The sequence below is a fragment of the Mastomys coucha genome, unplaced genomic scaffold (assembly GCF_008632895.1).
Source record: "Mastomys coucha isolate ucsf_1 unplaced genomic scaffold, UCSF_Mcou_1 pScaffold4, whole genome shotgun sequence".
NCBI lineage: Eukaryota > Metazoa > Chordata > Mammalia > Rodentia > Muridae > Mastomys > Mastomys coucha.
The window spans coordinates 23,249,376-23,265,379 of NW_022196910.1; the positions used below are offsets into that span (position 1 = coordinate 23,249,376).

The 16,004-nt window shown below is 46.1% G+C and overlaps 1 protein-coding gene across 1 annotated transcript; it reads right to left on the minus strand.

Annotated features, from left to right (window-relative positions):
• On the minus strand, positions 1–14,061 carry Nudt4 (nudix hydrolase 4; the record flags this gene model as incomplete). Its single annotated transcript, XM_031349635.1, has 5 exons — positions 13,626–14,061; positions 3,135–3,245; positions 1,924–1,968; positions 310–397; positions 1–65 (listed from the first exon to the last, which is right to left on the minus strand). Coding segments are annotated over exons 1-5 (405 nt in total), but the record flags the coding sequence as incomplete, so codon positions are not given.
• Positions 14,062–16,004: the final 1,943 nt, after the last annotated feature.

The following is a 16,004-nucleotide window of genomic DNA, read 5'->3' on the forward strand; positions in this document are numbered from 1 at the left end:
GACAGGCTTATGACACTGAAGAACCTTGATTGCATCTTCTACTTTGAACCACTCTCTCTTCCTGCCTAGAGAACAGTACAGTGGCAGTTACTGTCAGGTCAGTTTAAAAAGGCACACCCTGTTAATATACGAGATTCCCTTTCTCCCCGCCAGAGCAAGTTTTCTACTTCCTAAATGCCTTAATATGGTAGGGAAAAATTGTAAGGTAATTCAAAAGTAGAGCTCACCTCCCCCTCTCAAAAGAGTAACCAAAAAAATCAGTTAAGGAATGACAAAAATGTCAGAGTGACTGAAGGAACAGGAGCTCACCTATATTCACAGAGTCTTCCCAGTCCTCCAATATTTCAGTGACTGTCAGAACATAAACATAAGTTCTGTGCTTCCGGTCTTGATTCTGCTTGAATAGAAAAGAAAAACATTTTAATTCACAGCTCTGGCACAGTGACCAGCGCAGCACACTTCCAGTGTGACAGTGCATAGTGTAGTAGTGTATATAGTAGAAGTGTGTGTATATAAAACCAAACATCTCAAAATTGGCACTGGCAGATGGCTTAGTACAGAAAAGCACTAATGATCTCAGTTGGATCTTGGGAACCTACAGTGGAGAAAAATCATTCCCAAAAGTTGTTCTCTAACCTCTACATGTGTGCATACATGAGCATGTGCATGCACACACACCCAGCTTCTCACTGAAGATAGGCATCCGAACCTGGAGGGCCAAGGCCGGAAGGATCCAGTTTCAAGGCAGCCTGGACTACCTAGCAACTTCCAAGACAGCTGAGGTCAGAGTTAAGATCCTGTCTCAAGACATTAACCTGGGTAGGTAGTGCACCCCAGAAACCCCAACATTTATAAGTTGAGGCAGCCTGCATTACAATGAAGTATCTCAAAGTCAGAAACGGGAGGTCCAACACTGCCAATGGGAACATTGCTAAAAGCATGTCGCATGTCATGTGCTGTGATAGTCTAAAGGGAAAAAGGTTGCTGGCTGCTATTTCCTGTCAAGCTGTGTGTTGTCTCCTTAACAAATTTTTAGTTAGGACTTTGCTTTAAAAACTGGCCATAGTGACAAAAGTGTAATTGGTTATCACAGAAAAATTTGTATTTCTCACTTTAACCAGAAGATGGTGCTATGTAACTGTGTAAAACCAGTGCCACAGGCATTTTGAGTAATAGTAAGAACTATACTTTTTAAATTTCTATCTTATGTGCCTGCATAAGCCTGAGTGAAGGTCAGACCCCCTGGAACTGGAATTGCAGTTATGAATGTAGATGCTGGGAGTTGAACTCTGCAAGAACAACTAGTACCCTTACTATTGAGCCACCTCTCCAACCACAAGAACTGGTGACTTCCCAATTTCCAAGTAATATATCCTTTAATTCATAAGGCTTAAACTCTAGGTTCTATCAAGAAAGACTGAGCTAATAACTCTTACTTTCTGATAAGGAAAGCCCCCATATTTCTGATATACCACAAACCGCACTGACTAGAGATGCACTGACTTCGGAACCCAGCCTCTTTTGCCCACTGTCCCCTAGCTGAGGATCCCATCCTGCTAAGTAAGAAGTGACACAGTCGAGGTGTTTCCTTGCACCCGAGTTTTCTATCTTTTGGTCCTTCAAGTCACTCTGTATGTGGTTCAGTGTCCCATGCTGAACTGGACAGAACCCACAATCACCCCCAGATCTTAAGATCTAGATCTCAGCTGAAGATGCTGCCTATGCCTAGAGGGTGGGCAGTCTTTGTGTCAGCTCTACTTTACAGTCAGACACGGTAACTACCCAAATGTACAAACTTAAGGCAACCTCACCGAATGCTCACCATTGGCCTGCCTGCTGGCAGTTTTAAGGGATCCTGGTTCAGGCTGCTGCTAGGAAAGAATAACTCTACATCAGTAAAGGGAGGGCTATTTTGTAACTCACCTCAAATATTCCCAGGAGTCTGCCTAATTTTCCTTTGACTCCAGCCTATTTAAAAAATAAAAAAGTTGGTAAGTAAAATACTTATTTATAAGCTATGTTTTGTTTCAACAGCTCAGGCTTTCCCTAGCACGTTAACTACCTAATTGTAAAGTTTCTTGGCCATACAAGATTCACCAGCTATGTATAGAATAATGGCTCAATTCACACACAAACCCCAATTGCCTGGATTGATTAGGTGACTTTCATTTAAAAAGAAATGACATGGGTGATAAAAATGAACTTATCAGACTGAATGAAAACAGAATTTTCCGTATGAACTAACAGACTCGGCCCCCCCTTTTAGTCAATTAAAAAAAAATATTTAATGTATGAGCACTCTGCTGCATACACGTCCTTAGGTCGGACGAGGGCATCAGATCCCTTTCTAGATGGGTGTGAGCCACCATGGGCGTAGCTGGGAACTGAACTGAGAACCTCTGGAGAACAGCTGGAACAGCGTCTCTCCAGCCCAACCCTCCCCCTTCTTACAAACCTGTGTCATTTTCCAGGCAAGAGCTGGAATTCTCTAGTCATCATTCCAAGGGTCCTGACTCCTCACGGCTATTACTACAGCACAGCAGCAATGGCAGGGCTTCCTGTTAGTGAAGCTGGGAAGCATTTCCCTCAGGAAGCCCATCTGCCAAGACTGAAACCTTCCCAAATGTACCCCAAAGCCCAATGGCAGAGTACAGGCATACACTACCCACTTCTACCTTAACCTGGTCTTGCCTGTGAGTAAAGCCAAGTTTGATCCTCTGGGGAAGGGACAAGCAGGTCACTTGTGATTTTGTGCATAAGGGTGTGACACATTTTATCAAATTTTAAGACAGTTTGAAAATTATGGTACAAAATGTCTTCTGTACGGATATAGCTCTCAGGCTAGGCCACCACCATGTTATACATTGATCATTAACTAACCAAACAACTGATCAACAGTGAAACTGCATGTTAATATAATTTTTAAGAGGGTAACGTTCATTTTAGCTGTTTGCCATATACAAAAAATAAAAACCTGGATTTAGCAAAATGTAATCTACAATATCCTTATAAACATTGCATAGGATAACAAAACACTTTTGTCAACTGCCTGTTCATTTGCTCAGGAATACCTGGCAAAACCCCAGAAGACCCTCCTATAAAACCTTTCCATCAGATGACAGCCTTCATCTCACCTCTTCATACACCTCCCTCACAGCAGCACCGCCAGGCTCCTCCTCCGGCTCCATCCCTCCTCCTGGGACAATCCATTGGTCTGGGTACCGACTGCTACTCACCAACAGCACCTGCAAGATCCACGATAGCCATGGACTAAGCACTAAGACAACATTTTCATGGCTGTTCCTGGACTTGGATTAATCCACTCTGAAATCTCACTGAAATTAAGGGCACAGAGTCACATCACTAACCATCCTACCTCTGTGGACTCGTTTATATCGGGGTGTGGTACAATGAGAAGGGGTCACACTGTCTAACTTTGGCTGGCCTGAAACTCTGGCCCCTCTGGGATTATTTAAACTCTCAGATTTAAGAAGTGCAGCTTTCCAGTTCTTCGGCAGATGTATTAACCTCACAAGTGGATGCACTGAGGATGTACTGTGGCCATCACCTCTGTTACTTTGGGGGGTGGCACATGTGTATGCATCTCCAGGCCTGACTGTAGAGACAGGATTTTGAGTGTCACTCTCATCACTACCTACATTTTTTGAGTTGTTCTCTCACTGAACCTGGAGCTCACCTTTTGGCTACATGGACGGCCAGCATGCACCTGGGATCTGCCTGTCTATTACCCACCCACCCCCAAGGTTGGAGCCAAAGGTGTGTGTCAGCACCCTCAGCACTCACGTGGATGCTGCCACACTCTACCCACCCAGTCACATGGATGCTGGGGCACTCTACACATCAGGTCACTTCAAGGGCCTACATGTCAGTTACTCTTGAGCTATATAGAGTCTTTTCCAATTAAAGACACACAGTCACAGGCAGGCCACAGGCAGGCCATCCTATTCACCCATGATCTAAGAGTTCATGAAGACTATTGCTGTGAGAAAGAAGTGTAGGGAAATGTACAAACACACACTAGCTGGGCAGAGTGTGAAGCTCAGTTAGGTGGGAAGACACGCTTACATATTCCAAAACCATCTGATTAAGCCAGTCAGATAAACAGCTGTTAACTTACGTCTAGAACAAGGGCAAATTACAGTCCACTAGTATTGAACAGCCCAAGCTAAAAAGAAAAAGGTTCCTTTTTCTCTTCCTTCATTTTTGGACATAGGATCTTGCAGTATAGCCTATGCTATACTGGAACTTGGTATGTAGTACAGGCTACCCTTGAACATACTCCTCTGGCTCTTGAAAGCTAGGGATTCTAGAGGGGATGCCAGGTGGTTTTTATGTTTTAAACTATGTAATATTCAGATTTCAGTGCTCATGATAAAATTTTATTAGGAAGCAGTCACCGTTACTCATTTTTACATTTAGTCTGGTGCTTTCGTGCTGCTGAGACAGCAGAATTAATTACTGAAAACAGACCAGATGAGCTGCAAAGTCTGGAACAGTCCCCTGGCCTTGTACAGGAAAAACTTACAGACTAATGAGCAAGAAGAGCATTAAGCCCAAAGTATTCAAAACAAAACAAAAACAAACACCACCACTACCACCAACAAAACCCACTCTCACCACAAACAAGGACCCAACTTGCTAACAGTTTACTTAGTACTGAGGTAATATTGTAGTCATTGTTCAAATGAAAAACTGAAAGTATTAGAAAGGCTGAAACAACCAAATGCTCATGAAGGTAGCAGATGTCTTAACCACCCGAACAGATATGCTGCAGTTACTGTACCAATGCTGCCTTCAAGTTTATTTCAACAGGTCTTCCTGTGGAGTGGGAACACACCGCACTTACAGCTTATCTGGTGGTACTTGGGATCAAACCCAAGGCCTTGAACCTGCTTGGTATCCTAGTGTGCTTCGCGCTGCTGTGATAAACACTGGTCAAAAACAACTTGGGGAAGGAAGCAAAGGGTTTATTTGGTTTATACTTCCAAGTCATACTCCAGTGCTGCACGAAGTCAGGCCAGACGCTGAGGAAGAGAGAGCATGGAGTAGTATTGCTCACCCAACTTACACAACCCAGACCCACTTCCCCAGGGATGGTGCCACCCACAGTGGCTGAGCCTGCCCTCCCACTTCACTCAGTCAAGACAATCTCTTACAGACATAGCCTCGACCAATCTGATCCACAATTACTCAACTGAGGTGCCCTCTTCTCAGGGAAATCTGTTGTGTCATGGTGACAACATAAACTTAGCAGCACAGCAGGCAAGCACTCTAAAATTGAGCTATATCCTCATCTCCCCTCCCCACAAGGGGGTGGGGAAAAATTAATGTGGATACTGTATCATTTTGACAACGCTCATACCAATTCTATTTTTCTCCCTTCTGCAGGCTCTCCAGAGCTCAGAAACAGAGGAGTTCCCTCCTATTTGAGAAAGGATGATGTGTCTGTGTGTCTACATGCATGAGTGTGCAGAGGTAGATGGCTTATGTCTTCTAGAGCTCTCTACAATTCTCTCGCTGAACCTGGTGCTCACTGGTTTGGCTATGAGATCTGCTCTTCTACTCCACCATGCTGCGTGTTACCATGTCTAGCTTTTCATGCAGCTGCTAAGGATTCAACCTAGAGAACCTTCAAGCTTCTCTAGATGGAAAGCTTCAGTTGACCACAAAGGTGATTCAACATTTCCTCTAATCTGCTGTCTTTGCCATCTTGGGTCTAACAAACACTGCTATGCTGCCTGCATCACTCCTTTAAGCATGGCGAGACAGTGGCCAATCTAGGGAAACACTGAGCCAACATAATGGTTGGCAGGGCATTAGCTGAAGCACTTGTGGCTGCTTTGGGAGCAACAGCCTCATGTCCAAATAGAGCTTTAAATATAAGGCTTAATATCTGCAAATAGAGCCTAAGTTCATAACTAGAAATGAAGGAGCAAGCATTAGGCAGGTCTAACAGTGTTAGAAGGCATAAGCCTGAACTTAAAGCACAGTAACTGGAGAATATAGTGACCTGTTAGTGCTAAGGATCTTTTCTGCGAGGAAACTACTTATCTGGCAGGCCAATTATTTGAGCCTGAGCAGGCCCTGATGGTCACTGGGGGCTCCAGGCTCTCCTGCCTGAGGACTTGAGTCAGCTCAGTACCAACTATTGATGGCTTTCCAATTCTGAGAATGAAGACAGGATGGCAGAAAAAAAAATATTTTTAAGAAACTGTAAAGACTCACTAAAAATAGGCTATTCATTGATATGCAATATAGTATTGAAAAGTTGGATAAAATTTAAATAATTCAGAATCCTGTAGAATAGGTGTCTTTATGTTCAAATTCTACCTTAAAGAAAGTGAGGTTGCAAACCTCACTTCAATAACACTGTTGCTATCCAAAAAGAGGCTCACTGGGGCATTTAACCTAATCAAAGGTGTCGCCACTTCATATCCAGACTGGCAAATGAACTGCAGGCTTTAAAGCACACCCCATATGCCCTGCAGTGTAAACAACCCTTGGCTCTGACCCAGTTACTAGGCTCTCGTTCTGTCAGAGTTAAAAGGTGACCTGGTATTACTGACTGGTTAACGTTTACTCCATAATTCTGTGCTAAGTGGCCTCCTTGTGCTTTTTACCCTTTCAGCTTAGACAGGTCTCCTTAGAACTGGCTGGCCTTGAACTCCAGATCCTCCCGCTTCTGTCTCAAGAGCTGGGATCACAGGTGTGTTTCACAGTGCCCAGCTCCAGGAGCCTTGAAAGCTCTGTGATTGTCCACCTTTGGTGAAGGCAGATTTGCAATTTAGCACACTTCATTAAATGCTTCTCATCCACAACTATACGCCCTTGATCTGCCACTTCTACACTGTGCTGAACCCTGTAACTAACTTTCTGACCCTTCCTGGTTTATGGAGCACCAGGGAAGCCTGTGTAAACAGCTGCCATTTGAGAAACCAATTCAAAATCCAATACCTCGCTGGGCAGTGGTGGCGCACGCCTTTAATCCCAGCACTTGGGAGGCAGAGGCAGGCAGCATTCTGAGTTTGAGGCCAGCCTGGTCTACAGAGTGAGTTCCAGGACAGCCAGGGCTACACAGAGAAACCCTATCTCAAAAAATAAAATAAAATAAAATAAAGATCACCACTCAAACTAAGCCCATGAAGCCCTGTTTTACAACCCCCCACCCTGGGGAGGTGGGGGTGGTGGAGGGTGGTAGGGTAGAGCATAATCCATCTCCTGTCACAGTAATAAAATCTAGTTGCAGAGGAGCACTGTGGAGGAAGGTGTGGCTGAGCTTACCCTTACTGTAATACTGAACACTGGATAAATAAGTCAATGAAGGCCTCTCCTCTAAGTATTCTTATTCTCTTCCAAGTACAGAGAACTGTGGCAAACTACCAGCCTCACTAGGTTAAGAGATGACATAAATACCATGATCTCAAGACTAGTTAAAGTATTATGCACTTGTCTACTCATCCTGAATATTCCATTAAGTTGGAATTTAGAGGGAATTTTAGAGGGAAGGGGCAAAGGTGACTAAAGAGCAAAAGGCCTGTGTGGTGACACATACTTGTGATCCCAGCACTTAGGAGGTAGAGGCAGGATCAAGATTTTCAAGTCAACTTGGACCGCGTGAAGCCCTATGTCAAAAATGAAACACCAAAAATAATGTAGAGGGCTGGAGAGATGGCTCAGTGGTGAGGAGTGCTGACTGCTCTTCCAGAGGAACTGGGTTCAAATCCTAGCAACCACATGGTGGCTCACAACTTGTCTACAATGCAAGTTTCAGGTGATCCAAACCCTCTTCTGACCTCTCTAGGTAACAGGGACAGACATGACACACAAACATTTAAAACATTTGGAGGGGGGGTAAAGCCTACTGAGTGCACTTTTCCCAAACTAAAAATTAATAAAGTATATTTATAAAAGAGTTAAGAGTTCAAGCCAGGGCTGGTGAGATGGCTCAGTAGGTAAGAGCACCCATCATCTGCTCTTCCTAAGGTCATGAGTTTAAATCCCGGCAACCACATGGTGGCTCACAACCACCCATAATGAGATCTGATGCCCTATTCTGGTGCATCTGAAGACAGCTACAGTGCACTTATTTATAATAATAAATAAATCTTAAAAAGGGGGAGTGGCCCAGGCTACAATCCCAGATATTCTAGAAGGAGGCAGAAGGCCACAAGGTCAAGGCCTATCTAAGTTACAGAGTTAGTGCAGGCCACTTTGGGCAATTTAGTGAGAATTTTATGGTTGTTTTGTTTTTTGTTTTTAAGATTTATTTATTATGTAGTATCCTGCCTGCATGTATGCCTGCAGGCCAGAAGAGGGCACCAGATCACATTATAGATATGGTTATGAGCCACCATGTGTTGTGGGCTAGGAATTTAACTCAGGACCTCTAGAAAAATACCTAATGCTCTTAACTTCTGAGGAATCTCTCCAGCCCTTAATGAGATCTTGAATCAAAAATAAAGGCAATGTGACTCTGAAGTATAACTCCTGTCTAGCATCCACAAGACCCTGAGTTCAAGCCCTAGCATGGGGACTGTGGTAGGAATCCAACCTGCATGCTCATTCTCTGAAGCAAGCACTCCACCAGGGGGCCACAGGTACAGCCTTGAATTCATGTTCTGAGATAAGATCTCAGGGTGTAGACCAAACTAGCCCAGAGCCCTATGTAGACCAAGCTGGCCTTGAACTTGTGACCTTTGGCCTCAGCCTCCATAGTGCAGAAACAAAAAGCATGCATCCTCATGCATACAATAAAAGCTAACCCAGAAAAAAGTTAATATAATTCAGTGTACTCTTCAAATATGAAGGACTCAGAACCCACCTTTTACCTTTCGTTCTTTAATTACAAATGAGTCTTTCACAAATCACTCTTTCCCAGAGCTGGGTTTTACACATGCTAAGTAAGTACTACTACTGAGCTATATCCCCCACCTTTAAAACAAACTGAGATTGATGCCAGACTTGGTAGCTCCTGAGTGTAATCCCAGCACTGTAGAAAACAGAGGCAGCCTGGGCTATGGGGAGATACTATCAATCAAGAAAATGGGTCTAGAGAGATGGCTCAGTGGTTAAAAGCTCTGACTGCTCTTCCAGCGGTCCTGAGTTCAGTTCCCAGCAACCACAGGGTGGCCCACAACCATCTGTAATGGGATCTGGTGTCCTCATATGGTATATCTGAAGAGAGTGACGGTGTAGTCATATAAATACAATAATCTTTAAGAACAAACAATCAAAACAAGACCTGATTTTGGGTCAATTAGATGGCTCTGCTGGTAAGGTCACTTGCTGACAAGCCTGAGTACCTGAGTTCAGTCCCATGGACCCACATGATAGAAGGAAGGAAAGGAATTCTACAAGTTGCCCTCTGACCTCCATTGCATCCCCTCCCCTCCCATCCATATACATATATGCAAAAAAAAACTTTAAAGTGGGGACTGATAAGTTGGGGAGAGAATAAGTGCCACCGTTCCCATGTGAACCTTGGGATACTGGTACTTGCACAGGGATGTTCTAACCAGGTGTGAGTGCATCTTCTGTCTTATTATACCTTTGTTTTAAACTCTAAGTTGGTGGGTAAATTAGGATCCACTGGGTGTACAACACAGTCAACATGCTATTGATAAACAGATGGTATTACTGAAGCAACGAAGCAGAACCATACAGAACTCTTCCAGTTGGAAGAGGCACCCACAGCTGGCCAAGTAGGCATTCAATCTTCCATGTAAGCCTTGGCTGACTTTAAAGGAAAGAACAACCCACCAGGCTGTCGAATTATCCCAAACTCATCCTATGCCAAGCATACAAATGCTAGCTAAACACGTGAATGTTTCTAAAAAGTGTACCTTGAGCTAGGGGTGCTGCTCAGCAGGAGAGTGGCGGCTTGCCTAGCACACACAAGCTCTAACACAGAAAAAAGGCTACCGCCAGGAAAAAAAATCATGTGGTTATAAGTAGTCTCCATTTGAATGGCTTATCTGTTCAGTGACTTAAATCTTTTGGTCAAAAATGCCAATACCTATGGACCTGGTGACTGCCAGGGATAAGTGACAACTGACCCCACCTATCAAGGCCTGCGGGGGATGGGGGGGTTATGGCACTAGGATTCCTGATTAGGACTGATGCCTCTTTGTGGCTCTGGTTTTAGTTTTACCTTTTGAGGAGCTTTCAATTTTCACCATGCCTTACTTTTACTGGGTTTGGATTTTCCCAAGATATCAAGCTCCATAGCAGGCTAGCCGGGAAGGACACTTTATTAGAGCCGATGATCCAAGACAGAATTGGTGTCAGACTAATTTGCTCATGCCTCTTGCTACTGCACCTGGATTCGACCCAGGATGAAGTCGCTCGATTCTATGTCCCATTTTGCTCTCAAATCCCCCTCAAAAAATCAAAACTTGAAATGTACTTCCTGTCTTGCCTGGTATGTTACATCTCTGGAGACACTGTGTGTAGCACTGAGCTATTTATTCTCTACCCATGGTTCTTAGGTTTTTGAAAATCATCCCTTTTTCTCTGCCATCCCAAGTCATTGGGATGTGGCCCTTGCAGACCACAGCCCCAAGTCATCCTCCTGTTTGGGATGCTTGGTCTCTCCTTTCCCATTTACTGAAGTCCAGTCCTAACTGACACACACTGGGTTCCTGTTTCATCTACTCTTCCACTACAGTGTACGTTCCTTACCAGCTCAAACTATCTTTACATCCACTATTCAAATACATATGCAAATATATTCAATGGGATCCATTTCTGGTTACCTACTCACTATGCCGTCTTTGCCTATAGAAGCAGTGTACCAGCTACTATGTGGGCACTTACCTGTGGGCTTGTCTGGAAGCTCAAAGCCACACTGAGAGTGATGTTCCTCCACAGAAAAAACTAATAGAGAGGCTGCTCAGATACAGTGAAGACTTAGAAACAAAAGACTTTAAATTAAAAGTCCTGCTTGCTCGGTGACCTTAGGACAAGTTCCTTCTATACCCTAATTTAGGTGCCCTGTCAACTCTGTAGACCAGAGCTGGCCTTGAACTCACAGAGATCGGATCCCCTTTGTCTCCCACATGCTAGGGTGAGTCTTAATGCCCACCCAAAACAAGTTTCTCTAATAGTAGTGGTTCATACTGGTGCACCCCTATAATCCCAGCACTCAGGTGAGCCAATGGGAGCTATCTGTAGCCTTTTTGGATGAGACAGTAATTAACTCTTGTTATTTGAAGTTACTCTCATCCTTAAAACATACATTTAAATGTTCTAGCCAGGACTAACGACTCCTTAGCCCAATAAACAAGCATTTTTTACCCATTAGCTGGAAAGATGGGACAAGCAGTTTTTGTCTATCCTTGGAGGACCAGAAAGATCATTCCAATAGGGAAAGCACATCTGTAGCTCTCCTAGACATCTTACTGTTTTGCTTGAGAGTTTATTCCATAATTATCACATAATAGAAAGAGCCTCAACTGTACGCAACCACAGAAGTAAAATTTCTGAAGAGCCAAACCAGATGCTGAAAGTTGGCTGTGTGCTCGAGAGAATTCCAGCGTCTTCCCTCAGAGCATATCCCCTAACAAGTTGATTCACTGGGTTCCCTAGCCTGCAGGGCTCGAAGAGCCAGAGCTTTATATAATGGATTTCTTTAACACTCTCCAAGTCTTGCTCATCTCACTGTATTTAAAAATACTAGTCTCATTTTGAAAACAGGCGGTAGCCATTATTGTGCAGCAACTTCCTGGAGAGAGGAGCCCAGATTGAACCCAGGCTCCAGAGCTCTCTACCATGGAGCTATCCCCTTTAGCACCGCTGCCAGCAGAAACAATTTCCAAGCACACACACATACACACAACCAATCAACCTACCTGCTTAAGGCCATTTATGAAGCTCTTGTCAAGACTGCTTTGCCAGACCCACAATTTAGATCATTTTGATTTCTCCTATCCCCATAGCTTCCTCTAAGGACACACACGGACACCTTCCCTCCCCTCCCCCCCCTGTAAAACACACACACACACACACACACACACACACACACACAAAATGGGGTCTGAATTAACAATTTCAAAGGTAACTTAAAAGGCTTTGAAGTTTAGCCTCACAAAACATGGAGCATCCAACTGCTGAGCAGAGAGGTCCTTTACGAAGAGGTCAGCTTTCTGGAGTAGGAACTAAATCCCTAGCGATAACCGCTTCCTAATTCTGTCATCTGGACAAAGTACTTCTGCTCAAAGCTGTCTTCTCACCTATAAAACAGGGCCGACCTGTACTACCTGCAAGTGCTAAAAGGATTAAATGTAACACTCCCCTGGCTGCACCTAACTCATTGTAACCGCTCAGCTCCCTCAGCTAAAAACCCAATAGAGCGGTGAACAGGTCAGACAGGATCCTCGGTCACTATTCGCTATTATAGGCTTTTATATTTAATTTGCCTTGCCCTAGCAAGGCGTCTCTTTCAGAAACTCCCCACACCTCATGATAGACTGCATTTAAGGTTTGTTGGTCTTTTTTCCTTTGTGCACTTTTTTTTTAAAGTCCTTATATTTCGTTCTCTTCTAAGTAGACCCACTTTAAAGACTTTTCTCTGGACGTTCCTTCGGGATTCGGGCTTAACACTTAAAAAAAGGTTTCAAATCAACCTTAAAAAAAAAAAAATAAGCCGGGTGGTGGTGGCACACGCCTTTAATCCCAGCACTTGGGAGGCAGAGACAGGCGGATTTCTGAGTTCGAGGCCAGCCTGGTCTGCAGAGTGAGTTCCAGGACAGCCAGGGCTACACAGAGAAACCCTGTCTCGAAAACACCAAAAATAAATAAATAAATAAATAAATAAATAAATAAATAAATAAATAGCAAAAGCGGTTGAAAGATCCTAACTTTCAAGCACGCGGTTAATTTGTTAACCACCGCTGAGTGTATGCTGTCATAACTTCAGGGGCTGGCAATAAGGAAGCCATTAAATTCCATCTCCAGCTTTACGCCTGGTGCTTTCCTGGACAGGGCTACAGAAGCAGAACTCAGAACGTTAACTTTTTCTCTATCAGTTCATTTTAGGCGTGGCAGCGCTGCAAGATTTTTTCCCCCAGCTACCAAGTGACTGAACTATCCAGAGCAAGATGAAAACAGAACCATTTTTAAAGCCAAACAAATATAACTGACATTAAACAAAATGCGCTCTCCCAGAGAATACTCCAAAGACCCTTTTCAACCCAATGCGGGAGAGAGGGAGTAAAATTACACGCCGCTCCTTCCCAGATGTCAAGTCACACCGCAGAACAGCCTTGAGAAACCAGAAGAGCGAGAGATCGCCGGGCTGAAAAGGGCAGCGTTGCCCCGTTCCTGGCCTATCTTGTCTATTCTGGCGTCATTCCACATCTCCCGCTGGCCATCTTTCGGTCGTCAGAAAAACTTTAAAAGCGGAGGCCGCTTTGCAAAAAGGAGGTATCTAAGTAATTAAGCCAACAGCTCGCGACTTAATGGGCGGTCTAAAAGGCAGGCTGGCGAGCCCCGGCGACCGATCTCCAGCTCCGGCCGTGGGGGTTCCCGGTGACCCGCAGGCCCGGGCGGTGCAGGGAGGGGATACGGGATGGAGCCCGGTCGCCAGCCTTTGTCCCCGCGCTTACCTCGTCCTCCTGCTCGCTGCGGAAGCACAAGCAGGCCGCCCGCTTCTTGAAGCCCTCGCGGTCGTACGTCCGCGTCTGGTTGGGCTTGAACTTCATCCTAGAGCCGGGCTCCTGCAGCCGCTGCTCCGGCCGCCACCGTGGGGTCCCGGCCGCCGCCACCCCGCCGGGGAGTCGGGCCGAAGGAAGTCGCGGTGCTCGGGCGCCGGTGGGACCGGTGGCGGCGGCGGTGGCGGCGGCGCGGACACGGACGGCGAGGCCGAGCGGCCGCCGGGACGCGGAGCGGAACGCGGGTCACTGCAGTCCGGGCGCAGCGGTGGAAGCGCCGCCTCTGCTCCGGCGCCCGCCGCTCTCCATGGAGCCCGCCGCTGCTCGCAGCCACTCCTTGCTTGCACCCGCAGCTGCCGCCGCCGCAGCCGCCGCCGCCGCCGGGGGAAGAGCGCGGCTCGTGGCTCGTGCCACGCGGAGGCAGTTGGAAGCGCCGGTGCAGACCGGGCAGAAACGCCGAGGACGCGCGCCGCCCCCTTCGCCCGCATTTAAGCTGGGGCCCCGCGCGCGCGCGCTCAATGGCGCGCGCCATTGCGCCTGCGCACCAGAACCGTTGCCGGGCGGGGGTGAGGGCGGGGAGCTGGGGGTGTGGCTTCGGCCTGCCGGGGGGCGGGGCTCAAGGCCTAAGTCTAGAGCTCTACCAGCTCTGACCGGCCCGCGGGCGAATATCCCAGCGGCCTTGGAGGGGGTGGGGGCGCGCTTTGTACAAGGCCGGGAAAGGGAAGCGAGCAAAGACCTCCTCGCTCTCCGTTTTAGTGGCCCGATAGAGTTCCTTTTAGGGACGGACCCCAGTACTGTGTGTCCTGGAGCCAAGGTCCCCGGAGCCTTTGCATGACTACGGAAGCTTCGCGGTTAGCGCTGCTAGGGAAGGCTAGGAAGGTTAAGTTCATTGAGTTCTTTCTCTCCTCTTCCCTTCCTTCTCCCTTTCCCCCATTTCCTCTATTTCGATGAGAGTGCCTTTCTGTGCTCTTGAAGAGTCAGCTCAAGCTTTGAAGTGTACTCTAGACAGTTGTCTGTGTTGTAGCAACCCCCCCACCCCCACCTCGGCTGACCCTCGAGTGCATTCATGAACACTGGTTATGGTTGTTATTTTGTGTGTATCTCATTCTAAGCAAGGCCACAGCAGTAAATCAATGGGATTTTTGTTGTCTGGAAGTTTACGACTTAGGCGCTTGGAACAACTAACTCCCCCTATTTCAGTGTCATTGAAGGGCCAAGACAGAAGGTAGGAGACCTGACATCACTGGAATTCAAGAAAACCCCTAATCCAAATCAGGTGTGGAATCTCAGGTATGTAATCCAGCACTTGAGAGCCAAAACAAAAGAATTAGGAATTCAAAGTCATCCCCTATCTCTTTGGAACTGGTGGGAATAGACTAGTCTACATGAGACCCTATTTCAAAACCCGAACTCCTAACCAACCCACTGGAGCTCCGCTTCCCACAGAACTGTTTAGACAGTTACATCCATTTGTTTTTCATTCCTGGAAGGCCTCCGGTGTGCCAGGCACTGGCATCTTACAAAACCGGTCAGACCCTGCCCCTCTAGTATAATAAGAACCTAAGAACAGAGAAATAGTGACCAATCACAGGACGAACTATTTAACTGGTGTGCAAGTAGTGGGTTCTGAAGATCTTTGACCAGAGAGGAAAGAAGCAAGCTTCGTAGGCAGCTAAGGCAGCAAGGGGAGGAGGAGCTGCGAAGACAAAGAACTGAACTCTCAGGAGTTTATGCAAAGGTCAGGGAGGCAGAGAGGGAGGGAACAGAGCCCTTAGAAATGAAAGAAGGCCAATGTGGCTGTAGAAGGGACCGGAAGCTTAAACCGCAAGCCAAGCAGAGGGCTGTGAGGCTTTGCTGAGAAGCTGGGCTGCCTTGGTGAGCTATCGCACTCCTTCTATATGAAACTGTTGTGCCTGTCTTACCCCAGAGTCTAGCAGACACAAGTTTGGAGAATGAGTTCCTGTTGAATAGGTGGTTTAAGGAATGAAGCTTCACCACAATTAGAAATCAAGTCTGAGCCTGGTGGTGGTGGCACACGCCTTTAATCCCAGCACTTGGGAGGCAGAGACAGGCGGATTTCTGAGTTCGAGGCCAGCCTGGTCTACAGAGTGAGTTCCAGGACAGCCAGGGCTACACAGAGAAACCCTGTCTCGAAAAACTAAAAAAAAAAAAAAAAAATCAAGTCTGTACAGAGACATTTTCCAAGCTCTTCTTATTGAAGCCACTTGAAGTCCAGGATTTACAAACACATTTATTAACCTAGGGATTCCAGTAGGACTGATACCAAGTGCTACTTTTAGATAATTGAGTGCTGTTGATAAAGTGGTCTTTTGA